At 43.7% G+C, this 23,502-nt stretch overlaps 2 protein-coding genes across 2 annotated transcripts; both read left to right on the forward strand.

The window, feature by feature from the left end:
• Positions 1-1,504: 1,504 nt before the first annotated feature.
• rragd (ras-related GTP binding D) lies at positions 1,505-7,218 on the forward strand. The gene is made up of 7 exons (XM_063007628.1): positions 1,505-1,782; positions 3,454-3,749; positions 3,827-4,026; positions 4,286-4,400; positions 5,139-5,281; positions 5,699-5,844; positions 6,137-7,218. Exons 1-7 carry the CDS (start codon positions 1,608-1,610, stop codon positions 6,286-6,288), a joined length of 1,227 nt encoding a protein of 408 aa, XP_062863698.1. The 5' UTR covers positions 1,505-1,607; the 3' UTR covers positions 6,289-7,218.
• Positions 7,219-8,303: 1,085 nt separating this feature from the next.
• On the forward strand, positions 8,304-20,756 carry si:ch211-195o20.7 (cytospin-A). The gene is made up of 12 exons (XM_063007867.1): positions 8,304-8,376; positions 11,560-11,623; positions 11,721-12,125; positions 12,526-12,599; positions 16,211-16,560; positions 16,671-16,746; positions 16,836-16,902; positions 17,454-17,517; positions 17,745-17,841; positions 18,041-18,157; positions 18,869-18,928; positions 19,870-20,756. Exons 2-12 carry the CDS (start codon positions 11,584-11,586, stop codon positions 19,963-19,965), a joined length of 1,446 nt encoding a protein of 481 aa, XP_062863937.1. The 5' UTR covers positions 8,304-8,376; positions 11,560-11,583; the 3' UTR covers positions 19,966-20,756.
• The last annotated feature ends 2,746 nt before the right edge of the window (positions 20,757-23,502 follow it).

A 23,502-nucleotide genomic window follows, 5' to 3' on the forward strand; every position in this document is an offset into this window, starting at 1 on the left:
TTGGCCATTCTAACACCTGGATACGTTTATTTGTGAACCATTCCATTGTAGATTTTGCTTTATGTTTTGGATCATTGTCTTGTTGGAAGATAAATCTCCGTCCCAGTCTCAGGTCTTTTGCAGACTGCAACAGGTTTTCTTCCAGAATGGTCCTGTATTTGGCTCCATCCATCTTCCCATCAATTTTAACCATCTTCCCTGTCCCTGCTGAAGAAAAGCAGGCCCAAACCATGATGCTGCCACCACCATGTTTGACAGTGGGGATGGTGTGTTCAGGGTGATGAGCTGTGTTGCTTTTACGCCAAACATAACGTTTTGCATTGTGGCCAAAAAGTTCGATTTTGGTTTCATCTGACCAGAGCACCTTCTTCCACATGTTTGGTGTGTCTCCCAGGTTACTTTTTATGGATATCTTTGAGAAATGGCTTTCTTCTTGCCACTCTTCCATAAAGGCCAGATTTGTGCAGTGTACGACTGATTGTGTCCTATGGACAGAGTCTCCCACCTCAGCTGTAGATCTCTGCAGTTCATTCAGAGTGATCATGGGCCTCTTGGCTGCATCTCTGATCAGTCTTCTCCTTGTTTGAGCTGAAAGTTTAGAGGGACGGCCGGGTCTTGGTAGATTTGCAGTGGTCTGATACTCCTTCCATTTCAATATAATCGCTTGCACAGTGCTCCTTGAGATGTTTAAAGCTTGGGAAATCTTTTTGTATCCAAATCCGGCTTTAAACTTCTCCACAACAGTATCTCGGACCTGCCTGGTGTGTTCCTTGGTCTTCATGATGCTCTCTGCGCTTTAAACAGAACTCTGAGACTGTCACAGAGCAGGTGCATTTATACGGAGACTTGATTACACACAGGTGGATTCTATTTATCACCATCAGTCATTTAGGTCAACATTGGATCATTCAGAGATCCTCACTGAACTTCTGGAGTGAGTTTGCTGCACTGAAAGTAAAGGGGCTGAATAATATTGCACGCCCCACTTTTTAGTTTTTTATTTCTAAAAAAAGTTTAAAATATCCAATAAATTTCGTTCTACTTCACGATTGTGTCCCACTTGTTGTTGATTCTTCACAAAAAATTACAATTTCATATCGTTATGTTTGAAGCCTGAAATGTGGCAAAAGGTTGAAAAGTTCAAGGGGGCTGAATACTTTTGCAAGGCACTGTATATATCTATCTATCTATAATATAGCTATCTATTTATATACATATATATTATATAGCTATAATAAATATCTATATGTCTGTCTATAATATATCTATCTATTTTTCTATATATCTATCATGTATGTACACTCTATTTATAAATCTATAAGCTATCTATCTATTTTTCTGATGCGCTTCTGTCAGCTGTAGAGCAGAACTACATTTCCCATGATTCCCAGCAGACGCGCATTAACTTGGATGCCCGGTGTTGGGGATTCTTTTGCTCCTGTTGGTGTGTTTGGTGTGGAAACACAGACTGGAAGTCTCAGTGCTGATTGGTGCCAGTGTGCTGTGGGCAGGGCGGCCCGGTGTTGATGTGAATGTAACCCGTTATGGAAAGAGGGCCGGACAGGGGAGGTAAAAGGTCAGCATGGCACCGTCGGATCAGGTGACAAATGTGGAGAAGTCGCACAAATCGGGGCAGAATGAACGAGGAGGAACAGATCAGGGGCAGATCGGAGGAGGAGGAGGAGGATGAAGAGGGATTAGTGTTCGGATATTATGATGAAGATGATGATGATTTTGATGCGTTTATAGACGGAGATGGAGAGTGCGCATGCGAGCAAGGGGGTCAGTACTGAAACTGTTTACATTAAAAGTTTAGAGACTGCAGATGCGAATGAGTTTGCTTTTTAGGTCATATTATTTATTGTTTTATTAAATTAAATGTGTTCTGGGCGGTGGGTAGCACTGTCACCTCATAGTAAGAAGGTCCTGGGTTCGATTCCCAGGTAGAGTGGTCCATGTGGGTTTTTCTTCCACAGTTCAAAGACATGCAGGCAGGTTTTAATGGAGCTACCCCTAAGTGTGAGTGTGTTGGCGTGTTTCCTTCATTTTTTTCCAGTGAACTGGACCCACCTCGACCCTGACCAGGATAAAGTGCTGGTAAACCAGACAGTGACTGTATGAACGAATAATTTTCTATTAATAAAGAGTTGAATCCACATACTAGTCAGTGTTGTTGGTGCCAGACAGGCTGGTTTACACACAACAGTCTCTAAAGTTTACACCAAATACTACAAAACACACATGAAATATCCAGTGAGCGGCAGTTCTGCAGGCTGAGGCACCTTGCTGATAAAAGAGGCTTAAAAAATGTTTTGAAAGGAATCACATGACATGATGCAACAGTTTCTTATTTGTCTCAGTGGGCACAAGTTCTCACATACAGACTCCTAGATCCTGTGAAAAGCATATACAGGAGAGTGGAGGCTGTAAAAAACCATATTAATGGCACTGGGCACAGGGCAGGCATCCCCTGGACAGTGCTTTGGCTATCCCCCCTCAGACCCCCAGCCGGTTGGAGGGCAAGTGTAATAGACTAATGTAGAATCATTTAAACAGAATATTGACATGTATTTATTTACCTTTGGTGTAATTGTTTACTACACTGTTATTAAACTGGATTATTTACAGACTTTATACTGGACTGGATTTCTCAGAAGTGCTGGGGCTGATAAACACGACCGGAATGCAGCCGCAGTATTTTAGTCCCTGTGGCGAGTGTGAACGTGGTCCGCATTCCTCAGTGGAGAGCTGTTCACCTCCCGCCACCCGAATCACCACCAACATGTGATAGGGAGTGTGTGTGTGTGTGTGTGTGTGTATAGTATAGTATAGAATGTAGTATGGAGTGTAGTAAAGAGTGTAGTTTGCTATGTAGTATAAAGTCTAGTATGCTTGGTACTATGGAGTGTAGTATGTAGTTTATTATACAGTGTAGTATGCAAGGTAGTACAGAGTCTAGTATGCTTTGTAGTATGTAGTGTAGTATAGAGTGTAGTATGGAGTGTAGTATGTAGTTTAATATGTAGTTTAATATGAAGTGTAGTATAGTATAGAATGTAGTATGTAGTTTAATATGAAGTGTAGTATGTAGTATAGTATAGAATGTAGTATGGAGTGTAGTATGCTGTGTAGTATGTAGTGTAGTAAGAAGTGTACTATGCAAGGTAGTATGCAACTTTATATTGATCAGGGCTGCAGCTGGTCCTGTTCCACCAGGAATGCTGGGCACAGGGCACCGATCCACCTTAGGGCTTTGGCATAGCGAATCTTGTCTGTGTAGACACCCGGCAAATTGATAGCTCATCTGAGATTAATGAGAATAATGGGAATAAAATGATTTAAAATGAGTAAATATATAAAACATTTGGTCACTTGTGTAAAATGCTGAGCTACTGTTGTCCAGAATAACTCATAAAAGCAGTTTATATTTTGTCCGTCTGTACGTTTGAGTAGTGCTGGGTTTCCAGGACCCGTTCTGCAGTGAGGTGAAGCCTCGCATCCTGCTGATGGGTTTACGCCGCAGCGGTAAGTCCTCCATCCAGAAGGTGGTCTTCCACAAGATGTCCCCGAACGAGACTCTGTTCCTGGAGAGCACCAATAAGATCTGCAGAGAGGACGTGTCCAACAGCTCCTTCGTCAACTTCCAGATCTGGGATTTTCCTGGTCAGATCGATTTCTTCGATCCCACCTTCGACTACGAGATGATATTCCGGGGGACGGGGGCGCTGATTTTCGTCATCGACTCGCAGGTAGGACGGCGGTATTTTATCTCCTGTGTGTTTCATCTCTTCGAATGACGTCACGCCGCCCACGTCTGCGTGTGTAGGATGATTACGTGGAGGCCCTGAGCAGACTCCACCTCACCGTGACCCGGGCGTACAAAGTGAACCCCGACATCAACTTCGAGGTGTTCATCCATAAAGTGGACGGCCTGTCCGACGACCACAAGATCGAGAAACAGACCGACATACACAAGCGCGCCAACGACGACCTGGCAGACGCCGGGCTGGAGAGGATCCATTTAAGGTGGGTTACTGTATACCACCTTAAATACAGCTCACACTATGTGGACAAAAGTATTAAGACGCCCCTTTTAATGTGTTCTGGACACAATAATTCTAACAGGTGTAATAAATCAATCATATAAAGGAAATAAACACCAAGGTCAGCGCCCAGCCATACAAATGCTGTCGTCTTTTAACTGAATGGGCACAAATTCCCATACACAGCCTCTTAACCATCCCATTTCTGGATTTAAAAAAAACTTCTACATTTTTCATTTCAGCTTCTACTTGACTAGCATCTACGACCACTCCATCTTCGAGGCCTTCAGTAAGGTCGTGCAGAAGCTCATCCCTCAGCTCCCGACCCTGGAGAACCTGCTCAACATCTTCATATCTGTGAGTGCTCGAACGTACCACTTGTATCGTCTCTACTCTGCACTGCACTGTTTTTTACGTTGAGAAATTGTACATTTGGACTCATTTTAATGCGTGTTCATATGGAGATCCGTATCGCGCACGGAGAGTCACGCACCGACCTCCATCATCCCCCGTCTCTGTGCAGCGCCATGGATCGGTCAGCAGAGGTCGTAATTCAGCAGTCATGAGGAATCCCCGTCTGGGAATCCCGTCCTTGGACGAGCCAATCATTGTCTGTATAGGCAAAACTGAGATTCGGACTTTGCGTGCCGCGCCGTATGTACATTTATTGCCGAAAGTATGTGGCCCCCCCCTTTGCTATGTCATAGCATCACCTATCATGTCGCCTAACGTTGTGATGTTGTTAATCCAGCTAATTCTTGGTCTTCCTCCTCTTCCAAGTCATAACACCCGCCTTCGCCACTTGTCAAATTTAATGTGGTCCCCATTGCTAAGGGTGTATAAATTATTAAAAATTAATTATACGCCTCTATAAAGACCTGGTTTAATGAATTCAGATTCCTGAATTCAACCCTAATTAACACCTAAGGGATGAATTGGAATGCCGACTGTAAGTCAGGCCTTCTCATCCAACATCTCTATTTTAATACAATTTGTCTTTCAAATGGGACGTCCAGCAAGCCCGTGGTCAGGTGTCCGAATACTTTTGCTCATATAGAGTATTTAATATATACGCTGTCGCCCTTGTGTGTTCAGAATTCGGGCATTGAGAAGGCGTTCCTGTTCGACGTGGTCAGCAAGATCTACATCGCCACAGACAGCAGCCCGGTGGACATGCAGACGTACGAGCTGTGCTGCGACATGATCGACGTGGTCATCGACATCTCCTGCATCTACGGGTGAGCGCCGGCGCCACCGCCGAAACTTCAAAGACAAAAGCCCGCAGTAACCATGCCGACAGAAACAAGCGCTATAAGATCGACTAGACTAGATTGTGAGCTTGTTCTACACCTTACAGTCTCACAGTCACGTGTGGAGCGATCTGGAACTTTTTTGGCAAGGCTTTCCAAAAGATTTTGAACTGTGCATGTGGGAATTTGTGCCCAGTTAGTAAAAAAAACAAAAACATATTCGAGGTCAGGCACTGATGTGTGTGCTGTGTTCATGTGGCATCATGTGATGTAGCAGGAACTGGAACTGAATTGTTCTCACAATGCTGGGGTTGAGTCTTACAAGACTTTGACACATGTATGTGGGAATTTGTGCCCACTAAGAACATTCAAAAGAGCAGGATTGATGCTTTTTTCTCTCCTCAGTTTGCGAGAGGATGAGAGCTCCCCGTATGATAAAGAATCGATGGCCATCATCCACCTGAACAACACCACAGTGATGTACCTGAAGGAGGTCACCAAGTTCCTCGCCCTCGTCTGTTTCCTCAGAGAGGAGAGCTTCGAAAGGAAAGGTGGGTTCCTCATCAGTGCTGCTGTTACGACCTCTGCTGGCCGATCGATGGCACTGCAGAGAGGAAGAATGTACAGAAGTGCGCGACAGATCTCAGAATGACGTGTCTGAGGGGGCGTGTGTTAGTCACGGTGAAATACGATGGGGGAATTGGTAGGAAAATTGAGAAAGAAAATGTATTGACAATTAAAATAAATTAATAAATAATATTCACTATGTGTGAAGGGACGTCCCCAGGACCTTTTCTGTCTATTTGAACCCTTCTGATCGGGTCCACTTTTGTCTCTCATCAGGACTGATCGACTACAACTTCCACTGTTTTAAGAAGGCCATAGAGGAGGTGTTCGACCTGCGGCTGAAAATACAGAGAAACCGCAAACTTCTCAACCAGAGGAGGTGGAGCCGGCAGAGCGCAGCCAACGGTGCACATACCCAGCACCACTGAACCTTCATCATCACCATCATCATCATCATCATCTAGGATCATGAAGGAACCGCCGCCTACACTACCGGCTAACTTCTACACCAGCTTCAGAGACGCCTTAGAGTTAAACTGAATTTTTGTAAAAATAAATTGGTTGGCACCTGACTGGTTGGCACGTGCTTGTAACGAGACAGTTTGGAATCAGTGCTGCCGGCTCAGGTGTAGATCTTATTATGAGCGCTAATAACAGCGACGTTAGATCTGCTAAACAAAACATGTAATAACATGGATCTTAAGGATGTTGAACCTTGCTTCAGCTCGCTGTCTGTGCTGAGTTTGGTATGTTCACCACACGTTTGTGTTCATTTAATTTCTTTCCTTTTCTTAATGGTGTAAAACAACTAGGTGTGAGTGAATTAATTGGAGTATGTTGCTTTAAGATGAATTAACACTCAGTCCAGGCCGTACCTGGTATTTCCATGTGCCACCGGACCCACTGCATCCCAGATCAGAATAAATCGGTTGCTTAGATGAATGAATAAATAATAATGTTGATGTTGATGCCGCCACTCGAATGAATTCTAATGCAGTGTCGCCCCCTGTTGGCGTCAGAATGAACTTCACATCTAAAACATGTTCATTCAGATGAACGTAAAGTTCCTTAAAAACGACTTTAAATTGTTCAAAGTTCTTATTCTGATTACTTAGATTCATGCTTTAGGGTCATCTTAATTATAAAAGTGCAAAATAATCATTTTTCTGTTTAAACCCGAGACTTAAAGCAACAAAAAAAACATAAATGTTATTTTGAGCCAATCGCATTTAACGTGTGGACTGAAGATCTTAGGCTAAATCTCGGACTCTTTTAGGCCTGTTAACGTCACCCACACAAGATCAAGTGTACACAAATATATACAATAAATGACATGCTTTCAAATGTGGCTAAAACTTTGGGATGAATCGGAACGTTGATTGCAAGCCAGGCCTTTTCTTGTCCAGGACAGTGGAGGCTTCTGTAGTTTTGGAACTCATTATTAGGTGTCCACATACTTTTGGCAAATGATTTCAAAAACGCTTGTTTTAGTGCAACAGCCTTCGAGTTCAGTTGTGGACAGATTTTGGGATGTAGCTTTGATCTTGGGTGGTGTAGAGTGTGTGTTTACTTTCCAAATGTGTCCCCTCCCCAAGGACGGTTCCTGGGGTTCTTATCAGGACCCCGAGTGCAGGACAGCACAACACAATTAACTCAATTACACACGAGTCTGGTTTGTTGTTTGTTGTTTTTATCCTCCTGTCCTGATGAGGGTGTCATGGGACGTGGGAGTTCGAATCACTATGGAAGGCCAATGTGTCCACAAACGGGGAAAGTTTATTATTAAAAAAAAGGACATCAGGTCCAAAACAGAAGGACATCAAACCCCAGAAAGGAGGGAATGAGACCTCTAAAAAAGGACATCAGACCCCAAAAAGGAGAACATCAGAACCCAAAAAGAGGGAATGAGACCACAAAAAGGAGAACATCAGACCCTAAAAAAGAAGGGAATCAGACCCCTGCTGCTGACTTCTCGAACTCGTGGGTTCGAATCTCAGCTCTGCTACCAACAGGCTGGGCGCCTACAGGGACAATGATCGGCTTATTAGTAGGGAGGGTCCAGGAGGGGATTCCTCATATATGGTGCAATTATGACCTCTGCTGGCTGATCGATGGTGCCGCACGGAGACGAGGGATGATGGGATCAGTGCGTGGCTCTCTGATCCGCATAATGCAGGTGAAAAGAAGCGATCGGGTTCGTCACAACTCTCCTCGGTCAGGGGTGGAAGTCAGGATCAGTATGGATACGACTAAATTGGGTGGAAATATGGGGGGGGGGGGGGTAAAAGAATGACCAAAAAAAGAAATGGGTTTGTCAGTGTCTACATTTGCACCGTTTTTGCACCAATTGGCTTTCCATAACCCTGCGCTCCTCTCCCACTCGCTCGGAGTCTCCGGTGCGCTTCAGTTCTTCAGAGCGCAACACAGGAGCATGAGATGAGAACCAGACCAGAACCATGGAGAACTTTTAGATCCTGTTTAAATCCAGAACCAACCGAGGAACCACTGGGGAGAAGGTGAGTGACTGAAGTCAGATGAGAATGATGTGAATGTTTAACTTTAAATGTCTGTGATTGTGATGGTGATTCTCGTTTCCATATTTTGGTGGAAACGCTGACATCATTTAATCATCGATTTATTTTCTACAATATTTTACAAACTCGTTTCCAGAAAAGTTGGGACGTTTTCTAAACCACAGTAGACAGAAGAATCTGGGATGTGTTCCTTTTCTTGAATCTTTATTTAACTGGTTAAAGGAGAAAGAAACGATTTCCAATCGTGAATCGTGAATGATCAAATTAATTGTAGTTTGTGAATATAAACAAATGTAGAATTTGATGCATCCAACACACTCCAAAAAAGTTGGGACAGAGGCGTGTTTCCTCCTGTGTTCCATCACTTTCACTATTAATGAGACTTTTTAATGTGTCTTGAACTGAGGACGCTCATTGTTGTGATTCTGTGGAGTGGCATTTTTCTCCGTTCTTGCTAATACGAGACCCTTTGTGATGGTTGTCCAGCATTGATATCATGCTTTACCTTGTGTTGACCATCAGCACCTAGACAAGACATTTGTGGTATTTGTTGATACGAGACTTCAGCTGCTCAACAGACTGTGACACGCTGTACATTTTCAGTAGCAGACGGATCAGGACTGCAGGCAGGCCAGTCAAGCACACGCACTCGGTGTCTACGAAGCCACACTGTTCTATCGTCTCTCTAAAATCCAAATGTACTCCTTCGTATCGATGGTACCTTAACACATATGCAAATCACCCATGCTGTGGGCACTAACGCCCCCCCTAATGCCATAATACTAAACCTTTCAAAGTCTTTCATTTAATACACATGGAGCATTAAAAAGCGTCATATATGAAATCGGATCTCTATATGGACAATGATCTCCATATGATCCCGCTTATTCACATTTTTTCCAACGTTTCCACATTTTTTGATACTGGTGTTAATCCACACAGGCTTGTTGGGCATCACATTCCAATACCGTTGTCTTGGAGTTGCTCCCCTTTTGCTGCTATAACAGGATCCACTCTGCTGTTAAGGCTTTCCACAGAGATTTAAAAGGTGTCTCGGAGAATTTTGAGATCTAGCACTGACGTTGGATGAGAAAGCCTGGCTTGCACCTGTCATTCCAATTTATCCCAAAGATGTGCAGTGGGGTTGAGGTCAGAGAGAGTTTTGTTAAGTGTCTTAAGTTTTGGCCAAAATATATATGTACGTATATTTTAATATACACAGAGCTCACCAGACTTTTGGAAAAGCTGCCATGAATTAAAGGTCAATAAATCATTAAAATTGTGACTCTAGACCCACATCAGTGAAGATACAAGCCTGTTACACTGGTCCTCTCAAATAGGTACATTCCAATATCCCATCCTCCACTTCCCTTCTGATCTAAGCTGATGTTATTGCCCTTGTGATGACCTTCAGGATTCATACTATTTATTTATTTATGGCACCTAAAAATCCAGCAGTTCCAGCGATAATTCCCACGGCTCGTTACCGTTTGAGTCATGAATGTTTTTCAGAAGTACCAGTGAGGAGGATCAGGTCAGGAATGCTCATTTATTCATCACTCCTATTCATCCAGATGCCTACGGGACGAGTCCGACAGGTCCTCTAATATTCTGAGTCGTTAGCCTCATTCACTCGTGCTTAGTTAGCAGCGCGCCACACCTCGGGTGACATTCTGCCAATGATATTTCAGCGATGTTGCTGTATTTCACGCTTCAGATGAAATGATCTGCCTCCTCTGTCATCACACGCTCGGCCTGTTCTTCCACTCCGGGTTTGATTCCGATCGGCCGACTGCTCTGATTGTTTTCTCATCAAGGCTAATAGCTGATTATTTTACATATACATGTTCACACTGTCGACATCAGAGCCCAAAAGGAGATCAGACCCTAAAAAGAAAGACATCTGACCCCAAAAAGGAGGGCATCACACCCCATAAAGGAGGGCATCACACCCCATAAAGGAGGGTATCAGAGCCTATAAAGGAGAGAATCAAACCCCCAAAAGGAGGACATCAAACCTCAAAAAGGAGGACATCACACAGACCCCAAAAAGGAGAACATCAGACCCCAAAAGGAGGACAATAGACCTCCAAAAAAGGAGGGAATTAGACGCCAAATAGGAGAACATCAGATCCCAAAAAAGAGGACAATAGACCTTTAAAAAAGGAGAACATCAGACCCCATAAAGGAGGGCATCACACAGACCCTAAAAAGGAGGGCATCAGACCCTGAATCTTCTGACTGATAGCCCACAGCTCTACCCACTAGACTTCCACCCTCCCAGCACGACTCCAACCATTCGGTTAGATTACAGACCACGAGCTTCCTGTTTATCCTTGTCCTTCAGCCCTGCATCACCCCGGAGTAGGAATGAATGAGCTCAGGTTTATTTTGTGTTTTTATGCAAACTCAGTCGTCTGGATTATTCAAATCCGTCAGCGTGAGCCGAGACGTGTTTCCATTTTTATTTTGTACACAGACAGCTTGAGTGTTTGAGATCAGACACGTGGTAGGAGGGGATTCCTGCAGCGATGCCGCGCTGAAGTGACACGCTGGGGAAAGAAATCATTGTTCTCGAGCATTGTTTGTTCTGCTGAAGGCAAAAATACCTTGAGATTTTAATGACAGCTAAATAATTGTCTTAGAGAAAAGAAAGAACGGGCGTGGCACTTTCCACTGTCAAGCATGCTTAACATCATCATGCGTTTACAGGTTGCCATGCATAAAAGAATTCCCCTGCTCCAGTGGGACGGTCTCTACATCTGTGTAAAGCTCGCTCGACTGTGCACAACAGTTCACCAAATATAAAACCCTTTGTGATGGTTGTCCAGCTTTGATATCTTGCGTTATCTTGTGTTGACCGTCAGCACTTGGACAAGAGGGTCTGTCTGAATTATAGATGTTATAGTGCATGCTTTACCACCACTTTATCCTGGTCAGGGTCACAGTGGTGCAGTCCCGTAGGGTTGGTGTCCACATAACAAATGAAAACCAGGTCGAAGCAGGTCAGGGATTTAATATAAGTAGCGCAGATCTGATACCGAGTGCAGTTCAGTCCATCATTAAGAAGCGGAGAGGAAAAACTACAGCCACAATGCCTAGATCAGGTCACCTCACACCATTTTAACGATCAATAAAAATGTAAATGATCATCCTGGTTTGCAGGGAGGCGAGTTGACGTTTTGCAGTATGGGCAACACTTCTGGCAAGGAGCAGCAAGGACCTGCAGGTACAACACACACACACACACACACACACACACCAGCAAAGAACAGCTCCTTTACTGGGCAGACTGGTACTGAGGTTCTGTGATTTCCCGTTTACAGGTACTACAGTTGATCAGACTCCTCCCACGTCTCCGAATTCTCCCGTTTCCCTCTCACCCGAAGTCTCCCATCCTCCGAGCCCCGCCCGGTCCGTCCCCGATCCCGTTCCCGACAGAACGACGGCCTCCCCCACCATGACCGGTCCGGGAGGCTCTCCGTCCTCGGACCGAGCCGAGTGTGAACGCGCCGACGCCTCTCCGCTGTCTTCGCAGCCCAAGAAGGCCGCGGACACTCCGCTAAGCTTCTTCAGACGGAGCCAGAGCTCGATGACCGCGCCCACTGCGCCGGCGGAGTCGCCCGAGGGTGGGCGGGGTTGTGAGGGTTGGGTGGATGTGGGACTGCTGCAGGAATGTTTGGTCTCCTTGGGGTTCGGCGTCGCAGATAAGAAGTCGCACTCGCTGACAGGTCAGTGACTTTAACTTCAATCTAAATATTGATTCAGGAACGTCTGGTGTCTGATTTTTATTCTTTTGCAGTAGAGCTATGAAGCTAATGTAGCTAATAAATAAAAAACATCTTAACGTGCTACATCTTTGACTAAAATCACCCAGTTTTGAGGGTTTTAAGCAACTGTAGGTTTAATGAACCTGAGTGGAAGAAGATGGCTGTGTATTCTGCTTCAGTACACTGTATAAAGATGTGCCAGCTGCTCAATCCACCAATGTGTGACAACTAGAACTTGGTAAAAAATACTATAAAAAGAGCAGCCGCTCCACCAGGTGGCGTCTGTTCATAGGAAATAACATCCTTCCTATCTTGGAGAACGAGCAGTGTGACGGACTTCGCCCTGTTCTTGTGTTCTTAGATGTTTTACGAGGTTTCCTGAATGAACGAGATGTGATCAGGGAGGAAATGAAAACCCTGAAGGACAAAATGCAGGTAAGACGAACATCATTTTTCTTTTCACTTTATCTCCACTTTAGTTTGATCAATACGTCAATAAATTGTCTGGTACTGGTATGGAAAAGCTGGATGTTCTTGAATGCGACAAACAAAATATTTTCATTTATTTTTATGTTTTATTGCCGTTTTATCACGGTCAGGGTTCGACAGGTTTGCTTGCCTTTGAACCCTTGGGCGTAATTCTATTAACACACCCCCAAATTGTACACCAGTCTATTTCAGCGCCTTAGGCATTGTCCTTTAAGCTCTTCCCAGACAGACACCCAACCGGCCGATAGCACCGGATCTCAGTACCTGATTGTTACTGTTAGTACCTGATTTGGTTAAAACACAGTTTGTTTACAATGTGGACGAGATTAAAATGTATCCATCCAAAAAAAAATTTACACCCGCCCAGAGAAATCCAAATAAATAAGCAGGAGTCAGTCTTTAAATAGCTAGGGTTTCTAACTGCAGGACGTTACGTCGTTCCGGGAGTCACAGCTCAGGACGGCCGATAAGCTTCTGTTGTCAAAATAAGAGGCTTCCTGTTTACATGGATAGTGATAGTGGGGTGGGGGTGGGGGTGGGGGGTTCATGTGTGAATTAGGAAGAGGGCAAATACAGACAGCCTGGCATCCCGATCCAGGATCAAGGAATAATAAATACAGGATGTAAATGATGGAGGCAAAGATGAAAAAAGGAGGTTTAGGACATGACTGATCAGAGATGGAAATGCAGACAGCAAGACAGACCAAGAGAGACAGACAGCAAAACAAAGAGACAGGGAGACCAACAGAGAGAGAGAGACAGACAGACCATCAAAGAGTCAGATAGACTAACAAAGAGATAAACAGACTACCAGAGAAACTAACTGAGATACAGACAGGCAGACTGAGAATCAAAGAGAAAGGCAGCAAGACAGACAAACGGACCGATCAACAGAAAGACAGAAAGCATAACAGAGAGAGACAGACCCTCAAAGTGACAGACCAACAAAGAGACAGACAATAAGACAGACAGACCATCAAAGTAACAGACAGTGAAACAGACAGACTAACAGAGGGACAGACAGCCTAACAAAGAGACAGACAAAACAGATAGACCATCAAAGTGACAGACTGACCAACAGACAGACCGACAGACAGACAGGGAGACCAACAGAGAGACAGACAGACCAACCAACAGAGAGACAGATGGACAGACAAGAAGACAGTGAGACCAACAGAGAGACACACACACACACACACAGAGCTAGACATACAAACAGATATAGACAGACAGACAGGTAGGTAGGTAAATGGACAGGCAGACAGATGGACAGACTGACATAGAGACAGACAGTGAAACATATTGACCATCAAAGAGATAGGCAGCAAGACAGACAAACAGACTGACCAACAGAAAGACAGACAGACCAACAGACAGAAAGACAGAGAGACAGAGATGTAGAATGTGTGGGCAGACAGGAATTCATTTCAGCTGGACAGAACAAAACATTTTTTGTTTGCTCTGTGTGAGGGGGAAGTGACCAACTGACTACATGTGTTCCTGTGTGTGTGTGTGTGTGTGTGTGTGTGAAACCCGGTATGTTGTGAATTTCCATCCATCCATCCATCCTTCCCTCCCTAGGTCAGGTCGTTTACCGCCGAGGTTCAAACTGGAGGCCAATGTAGTCCTTTCCAAATTTTGCCGCTTGCACCACCCTCACGCAGGCCGAATAGTCTACAGACTAGCACCTGCTGCCTGACATGTTTAGTCGCTGAGTGCTTTATTGACATCAGTCAGCGTCGGATTCTCATGGTGAGCCGTAGTGCGTACAGAGAGTCACCGCTCGGTGTGTCGCTCACGATGGAGACACTAGGGAAATGAGAGAACATACCAAACTCTAATCCAGGTCTACAGACGCCACATAGCTGTGCAACACCCACTCCAACATCTGCGCTGCTATTCCATCGAAGACTGAAAACACAGCGAGCGCAGAATCTCCCCTCTCGCGGTCATCTGATATGAGGCGGGAGGGGAGATGACCGGGAGAGGGGCGAGAGGGGGCGAGAGGGGCGAGGAGAGAGGGGAGCGGCCTTAAAATACCAAAACTGTTGTGAAATTTGGGCTGAGAGCGGTCCGGCGTCTGGAAATCATTACGGATGTTCGATCTGAGGTTAGAAATGTTCAGCAGGAGAATATTTATGTGCATATTCTGTTTGCACACACACACACGCGGGAGGCTCGGTGGCATGGCTGTGCCTCGGTTTTTCATTACTTCCAGAAAGCATGCAGAAGGTGGATTGGCTGCTTAATTGGCTCTAAGTGTGCTGAGCTAATAAATGTGTGATTGGCATCCTGTCCAGTGCCCAGTGACAACGGGGATAAAGAGTTCTCTGACTACAGCAGAGCCGGGTCTGTGGGTCTGTGGTGTGTTACGTGGGTGGTCACACACACACACACACACACACACACACATTAAGGATTAGTTTCAGATGGATGGATGCTTTCCAAGAAGGAGTTCTATGATCAGGAAGGTTTAAGTCAGAGATGAGTCCTGCATCTTCGATCTGTGTGTGTGTGTGTGTGTGTGTGTGTGTGTTTGTGTTTGGGATCCAGTTTGGTGTGTCGAAGCTTCAGTGTCCTCCTCAAATCCCATGCACACTTTTGGGATGAATTGGAACCTGGATTGTATGAATAGGCTTCAGTTTCCACAGACATGGCTTGCCAAAGGAGTGGAGTCTGTTATAGCTGCGACAAGAGACCCTCTATTTACATGCAAATTTGTGTGTGTGTGTGTAGGAGAGACGGCTTATCTGTGTGACACTGGGCGCGGCGTTTCCTGAGTTTTCCCAGTGTGTCAGTAACCTCACCTCCAAATGTCCACACACACACACACACACACACATACAGATTCCTTCTCCATGGAAACGGAGAATTATATTCATATGTATGTCATTACCCCCGCTTTCTTCAGTTTAAACATTACCAACTCCCACCCGCTAAGAGAACGTCTTTCATACCTGACAGCAACCAGTTGGGAGGGTGAGGCTAACACGTGCTTCCTTCGAAGCAAGAACGCAGGAGGCGCTAGGTGCCCCGCATTTTCAGGGCTCAAACTCGAGGGTGAACGCTTTTTAGCTGGACACACACACACACTTAGGGCAATTTAGTAGATCCAGTCGGCCTGACCGCACGTCTTTGGACCTGTTGGAGGAAACCGGAGCACCCAGAGGAAACCCACATGGACATAGAAAGGACCCTGACCACCCAGCTGCCACCCCTGAGCCATATGTGATTCCCAAAACTCACAGTTTACCCAAAATGCAGTCAGTCAGGGCATTACTGGTGTCTAAATTTTACACTTGGGCTATAGGGCTATGGGGCTCATGATTTCAGTGCAACATCCCAGCATGCCATGCGCAGGTCTGCTGGTCAATGCTAAGTGTATTTCTGCGCCTTGTTAAGCATTATTAATTACACCTGGGAGAACTGCCCTGGTTACTTTCAGCTGAGCTGTGCAGATATCGTAGGAGGAGCTTTTGGATTGCAAATTGTGGTGGATTAAGTAGCTGGATAAGTTGGTGCCCCAGTTTTTTATGTTTGGTTCTCTGTGTTTCTAGAAAGAACACAACGAGTGGCTGCAGTTCCAGTCCGACCTGCAGGTGGCGCTGGTGGTGGCCGACCGGCTGAGGGCCGAAGCGGAGGGAGAGCTGAGCACGCTCAGAGAGGCGCGGCAGGACTGGGAGAAGCGCCTGGCCGACGCCCAGCGGGGGCGCCAGGAGATGGAGAGTCAGATGGAAAGGCTGAAGGTCGAGCTGGAGCGGAGCAGACGGAGACCGGGCGAGGCGAACGAGACTCACGGCCAGCAGGGGGCGGCGGAGGAGATCGTGAGCCAGAATGGGGAGACCCAGAGGGACGAGAAACAAAAACAGAAAACGGAGAAGGAGAACGGTACCGCAGAAAGGTTAAAGTAGGTACCGTTCCCTATTGCTAAAAAGCATCTCTTAAACATGATGCTGCTACCACCACCATATTTCACAGTGGTAATAGCATTACATTGCATTTTACTTTATTTTGTAGAAAACCGTCACCCTTCAAAATACTGAACGGTTCATCCCAGAGTTCTACAGTAACGACCGCAAAACCTGTCAAAACAGTAAGAATATTTAACATTAAAACTATATGCTTTAATCTTATACAGCGTGATGTAGAGTCGATGTTAAATATGATGTGCTTTGATTTCAGAATAATAATCAAACATCAGAGAGAATCAGTTCAGATCAAAAGGACAATCTGCTCAATTTAAATAAAGGTAAACAATTTAATAATATATACTGATGATTTACAGTTATATGTTTGTGTTATATGTTTGTGTTACATAGGTTTTTGTTATATGTTTGTTATGTTTGTGTTATATGTTTGTGTTATATGTTTGTTTGTGTTATATGTATGTGTTATATGTTTTATATTTGTGTTATATATGTTTGTTATATTTATACACTATATTATATTTGTTACATTTGATTTATATATCTGTTATATATTTGTAAGAAGTATATGATTGTGTTATATGTGTTGTGTGTGTTGTGTTTGTGTTATATATTTGTGTAATGGGTATGTGTTTTTGTCATATGTATGTGTTATATGTTTGAGTTTTAGATTTGTGTTATATATGTTTGTGCTTTATCTACTTGCTATACAATTGTTATGTTTGTTTTGTTTGTGTTATATGTTTCTGTTTTGTTATAGTTTTGTGTTGTGTTATATGTTTGTGTTATATATTTGTTTTATATATTTGTGTCATAGATTTGTGATATATATTTGTGTTATATGTTTGATCGTATTTCTCTTTTTTCTCGGTAGATAAAAAGGAGGAACGATCTTCTCCTCTTATAGAAACTCCTCAGATAAAATCCAGCCACGTGAAGTGAGTAGAAATGATTGAATCTCGTTCTCACTTCAGCTCGTCCTGTTTGATTCGATGTGGTTTGGGCTGATGGGAGTTTTATACGGGGACAAAGACATAAAAACAGTCGATCATAAACGCAGCAGGATTTAGGAGTCGATTGACGTCGACTGTATTTGGATTTTTGCTATCGGAGATATTATTAAAGACTCCTCGTGTATTTATTGTTTCGCTCTGTTTTGTCTCAGGCCTCAGGAAGATTCCAACAAACTGTTTCGGTGGGTCGGTGGATCCAAACGGAACTCGATGCTGCGCTGGTGCCAGAACAAAACCACCGGGTACCAGGTACGTAATCCCAGCCCGGCGAGCTTAACTGAGATCAGTGATGCTGAACACACATATAATCAAGATAATAATGAGATAAATAATGAATAAATAAGATAAATGGGTTCAGCATAATGAAGACAAATGAACGGAACGACATGAGGAGCCATAAGAACGTAAACAAATCTTAATAAATTAATCTCTTTTCTTTCTCTTTCAGAATATCGAGATTACGAATTTCAGAAGTAGCTGGGTGGACGGTCTCGCCTTCTGTGCTGTGTACCATTCCTACCTTCCCTCACAAGTAGAGTTCGCCACACTCACGCCGGAGAACAAGGTAACACGAGTCTGCGTTGATTTTGGCATTTTATAAACCTGTATTATAAATCACGTTTTTAATATTAAAACACGCCAGCGCACCTCACGAGGTCGAATCTCAGGCCTGCACGTCCCAACACCAGAACCTGACCTCACAAATGCCCTTTTAATTAAATGGACACAAATTCTCACAGATATAATCCAAAATCTTTCAAATACTTTTCCGTATTACTGGCTGTGGTTTTGCGGTCAGGTGTCCACATACTTTTGGATACATTACACACTTCACGTGGTTGAATCTCAGCTCTGGTAACAGCAGGCCAGGCACCTAAATGGGCGATGGTTGGTTTGTCCGAGGGTGAGAATGCCAGAGGTTACATTCTGAAATTAGATTATTAATGCGCTGGTGTTGGATTTCACATATTAATAGGCTCAGGTGGCTTATAGTAATGGTGGTCTGTTATGCTAACTCAGTGGTGCAATTGCACAGACATGATTGGCCACCCTTGGTGCCCTGTCCAGGGTGTTTGAGCCTTGTGTTCAGGTGAAATCGAACCCGCCACAGCGTGGTAATGGTAGAAATTGTTGTACTGTGGCGTAAATGATCTGATTGGGTAATTTCATCAATCAGGTATCGATCAAATGATCAATAATCTGTATAATTGTTGAGTTATTTTATTAATACAGTAATTGATGATGATAACAGGTATGATGTTGGTTTTGTCCGCAGAAGGAAAATCTCTCACTGGCGTTTCAGACTGGACAGAATGTCGGAATCACACCAACACTGGTGAGTCTCACCTACAGCTCTTCAATATTCCATCACATCTGATATATGGTGTAAATACACCAATCAGCTATAACATTAAAACCACTTCCACTTACCATATAGAAGCACTTTGTAGTTCTACAATTACTGACTGTAGTCCATCTGTTTCTCTGCATGCTTTTTTAGCCTGCTTTCACCCTGTTCTTCAATGGTCAGGACCCCCACAGGACCCCCACAGAGCAGGTATTATTTAGGTGGTGGATGATTCTCAGCACTGCAGTGACACTGACATGGTGGTGGTGTGTTAGTGTGTGTTGTGCTGGTACGAGTGGATCAGACACAGCAGCACTGCTGGAGTTTTTAAATACAGTGTACTCTCACTGTCCACTCTATTAGACACTCCTACCTAGTCGGTCCACCTTGTAGATGTAAAGTCAGAGACGATCGCTCATCTATTGCTGCTGTTTGAGTCGGTCATCTTCTAGACCTTCATCAGTGGTCACAGGACGCTGCCCACGGGGCGCTGTTGGCTGGATATTTTTGGTTGGTGGACTATTCTCAGTCCAGCAGGGACACTGAGGTGTTTAAAAACTCCAGCAGCGCTGCTGTGTCTGATCCACTCATACCAGCACAACACACACTAACACATCACCACCATGTCAGTGTCACTGCAGTGCTGAGAATGATCCACCATCTAAATAATACCTGCTCTGTGGGGGTCCTGACCATTGAAGAACAGGGTGAAAGCAGGTTAAAAAAGTATGTAGAGAAACAGATGGACTACAGTCAGTAATTGTACAAAGTGCTTCTATATGGTAACTGGAGCTGATAAAATGGACAGGGAGTGTTGAAACAAGGAGGTGGTCATAATGTTATGCCTGATCAGTGTATTTTATATATTTATATTTAGCTCAGAGCTCATTCTCACATTCTGTCTGTTTATCAAATAAAAATGTCTTCAGACGGTGGAGGAGATGCTAAAGACTGAGGGACCCGACTGGCAAAGAGTTCTGGGATACGTGCAGAGTATATACCAACATTTTGAGAAGAACTTATGAACTTCCGCAGACTGGGTTCAAATCAGGACTTTTTAATGCACATTTTTATGAACTGTGATGTATGAACCCCCTTGCTAGTGATGAAACACACAACGAAGCTCATTTGAAGATTCAGTGTTTTCATTTAAACTTTAGGTCTTGAGATTAGGAACCTGGAGGAACCAGGAGGAACCTGGAGGAACCAGGTAAAACAAGTGTCCGGGGGTCCTCAGTTCAGTCCTTGTGTGTTTTCCCTGTGTCTGTATGGCTTTCTTCAGCTGCGCATGCAAAAGGTGGATTGGTTAAATCGTTCTTATGTGTGATTGAAGTGAACGAGTGAGCATGTGGTTCACCTACCAATCACTTCACAATAATCAATAGTGCTAACAGGACATCTCTTTTTGAGGTCTATTCGTACTGTAAAGACTGTCCAGACAGCAAATCAAACTGTCATGTGATGTTGTTTTGTTTGTCTTGTATTGCATCTGTAGAAGGACTGTGGGTGTTGCCTTGCTTGATTGATTTAAGGGTAAAAACGCTTTACCAGCCAAACATGATTTTAACACCGACGTTTAATTAGGCGCATATGGAGCTAAAAGCACTACGACATGTTTGAGTTTACAATGTATGAAGTGTTGATAAAGGTTTTTTTTTTGTCTGTTCGGTTGTTTTACTTTTTGTGGGCTTGAAAAGTCGCTTCTGTTACTGGTGAATAAGTGTGTAAAAATGCCAAAATATTCTGTATTAACAAGTGCCAAAAAGTAACTGTAAATGTGCCTTTAATTTAATGTAGATATTAAAACGTTAGATCTGTTGCAAAGTAAATATAATTATAAATAAACAAGTATTTTATTTAATAAGTGTCATGCTGATTTATTTACTCACAAACCTTTTTTCTTGTTAAAAAAATGTAGACTAAAAAACGTGTGTTTAGACTGAACTGTTTATTCATCCCAACATACCAACGAGGCATAACATTATGACCACTGACAGGTGAAGTGAATAACACTGATTATCTCTTCATCACGGCACCTGTTAGTGGGGAGGATATATTAGGCAGCAAGTGAACATTTTATCCTCAAAGTTGATGTTAGAAGCAGGAAAAACGGGTGAGCGTGAGGATTTGAGCGAGTTTGTCAAGAGCAAAATTGTGGTGGCTAGACGACTGGGTCAGAGCATCTCCAAAACTGCAGCTCTTGTGGGGTGTGTCCCGGTCAGCAGTGGTCAGTATCTATTAGAAACAGTGGTAAACCAGCGACAGGGTCATGGGCAGCCAAGGCTCACTGATGCCCGTGAGGAGCGAAGGCTGGGAAGCGATCCAACAGACGAGCTACTGTTGCTCAAACTGCTGAAGAAGTTCAAGCTGGTTCTGATAGAAAGGTTTCAGAATACACAGAGCAGCACAGTTTGTTGTGTATGGAGCTGCAAAAGGGGGACCAACACAATATTAGGAAGATGGTCATAATCTGATCGGTGTATTGTAATGTGAAAAGCCAACAATTGATCAAATTCACCATGGATGTCCCCTCCAAAGTCCACCGAACACACAAATCTGCACTGAACCTGTTTGGGCCCTTTTAAAACCCGCTGGCCCCTGGGCAGGACTTGCTAAGTCCTAGCTGAGCCCTCACATTTCTGAGCCCATATAGACAGGGGTTTATACATATTTGTCTGTGCTTATTGTCTGCTCACAACAGGTCCAGTTTTATAATGTTTATAGAGCCTCAGTGTGGACCAAATACTAATGCAAACATAATGAAGAGCCAAGCAGAACACAACCATGTTAGCACAAAATTCGGTTGAACGTTTGCCTAGCACTTGCTTTTTCTACTCAACTATTGAAATGTAAAATAACCAATCCCTCCTTCAAGTTCTGTTTTAAATGTCTAGGACTTTCATAAACGTATTGACTGTTTCAAAACCTTATAATTTGTAAGTAAACATTCTGGATGAAACGCTAAAATAATTGAAGAATCATTTTGCACCACATTTCATAGCAGCACTTGAATGCAACATTTGTTCGTGTGTGTGTGTGTGTGGGGGGGGGGGGGGGAATCCTAGTTTGTGAATCACATGACTGATCCTGTTTTGAGTTCTTTATCGTGTCTAGCTTCTTTTTTTTGACATCAGTACTTCAAAATAATAGCCCCACAGGACCGCTACACTGCATAAACGATTCATTAACATTAAAATAATAATAATAAAAATGCAAAATAACAGCAATGCTAAAGCCATTCAATCAGTCATACATTTTTACAATTTTGGGAAATGCAGTTTCCCATTCCTTCAGTACGATGTGCACAATTATGGTATATAAAGATGTATTTTGGTTTGACATGATTTGGTGAGGAAAAACTATACAGAAAATCACTAGGATGATTCAGAACACTTATTGTAAGCAAGGCCTTATTGTTCCACATAGGTAACTGACCTCACGAGTTGTTCTTTTGACTAAATAGGCATAAAATTCCCACAGAAACACCCAAAAACTGTGTAGAAAGCCTTTCTAGAAGAGAGGACTTGGGGTATCCAGTGTAAGGTGTCCGGATACTTTTGGCCATATAGTGAGAACTACAGGATGTAGTCTGGACACTTCAATACATTTCAATAAAATTTCCAACAACATTTTATTTCATTAGAATATTAATCAATAACATCTTCAATGTGTTTTCCACTATTTGTGATGCAACATGTATGTGTTTGTATTTTAGTAAATACATAGATAGATTTAGTATGATCTGCCCTTCCATCTGTATGTTTCTTAGAATGGCTCGACCGTCTCCGCTGTGCTATTGCAAGAGCATGGTGGACCTGGTCTGAGACCTGTGGCTTATCTCTCCAAGACTTTGGATCGCGTAGTACAGGCCATGCCGGCCTGCCTACGTGCCACTGCTGCTTGTGCCATTACGGTACAGGATGCACTGAAAATCCTACTTTCTCACCCACTCGTCTTACACACACCACACCAGGTCATTCACATTCTTCAGAACATACAGACACAACACATGACAGCTCTCCTTTGTTCTACTGAAAATCTCAACATTAAACCTCTCTCTTCTGCCAACTCTCCTGCTCGATTGCTTCAATACCTCTCGCAGCATTCCAGCAGCGACTTGGTGCCATCCAACTTGAAAGATGAACATGATTGCTTGTTATCTATTCATTCAAGCTCTAGTATACGTGCAGACCTGTCCCCTACACCGCTTGGGGAAGCTGATAAAGTGTTTGTGGATGGCTCACGCTTCAAACCCAACGATTCCACGTTCTTGTGTGGCTATTCTGTTTGCATGCTGCCTGCATTCTTCACCATTTGATAGATTTAGGCTTTTATGGAATATTCTCCACCAGTTGATAGATTCCTCTTGGTTTCTTTACTGAGCTCAGTCCCGTGTCTGTGTCTCTGTGCCATCGTCTTCTCCTGGGCTCAACAACGGGACCGAGATCAGTAAAGAAACCAAGAGGAATCTATCAATTGGTGGAGAATATTCCATAAAAGCCTAAATCTATCAGTAAATATATAGTTAGTTATAGTTAGTGATGTTTCTTATGTGTCCAGAC

The sequence above is a fragment of the Trichomycterus rosablanca genome, chromosome 13, assembly GCF_030014385.1.
Source record: "Trichomycterus rosablanca isolate fTriRos1 chromosome 13, fTriRos1.hap1, whole genome shotgun sequence".
NCBI classification, from domain to species: domain Eukaryota; kingdom Metazoa; phylum Chordata; class Actinopteri; order Siluriformes; family Trichomycteridae; genus Trichomycterus; species Trichomycterus rosablanca.

Coding starts and splice junctions, on each gene's coding strand:
- rragd (XM_063007628.1), top strand. CDS start 1,608: ATGTGGAGAAGTCGCACAAATCGGGGCAGAATGAACGAGGAGGAACAG. Junction 4,027..4,285: donor CTGGAGAGGATCCATTTAAG/GTGGGTTACTGT, acceptor TTTTCATTTCAG/CTTCTACTTGACTAGCATCT. Junction 4,401..5,138: donor TGCTCAACATCTTCATATCT/GTGAGTGCTCGA, acceptor TTGTGTGTTCAG/AATTCGGGCATTGAGAAGGC.
- si:ch211-195o20.7 (XM_063007867.1), top strand. CDS start 11,584: ATGGGCAACACTTCTGGCAAGGAGCAGCAAGGACCTGCAG. Junction 11,624..11,720: donor GGAGCAGCAAGGACCTGCAG/GTACAACACACA, acceptor TCCCGTTTACAG/GTACTACAGTTGATCAGACT. Junction 17,518..17,744: donor ATAAAATCCAGCCACGTGAA/GTGAGTAGAAAT, acceptor GTTTTGTCTCAG/GCCTCAGGAAGATTCCAACA.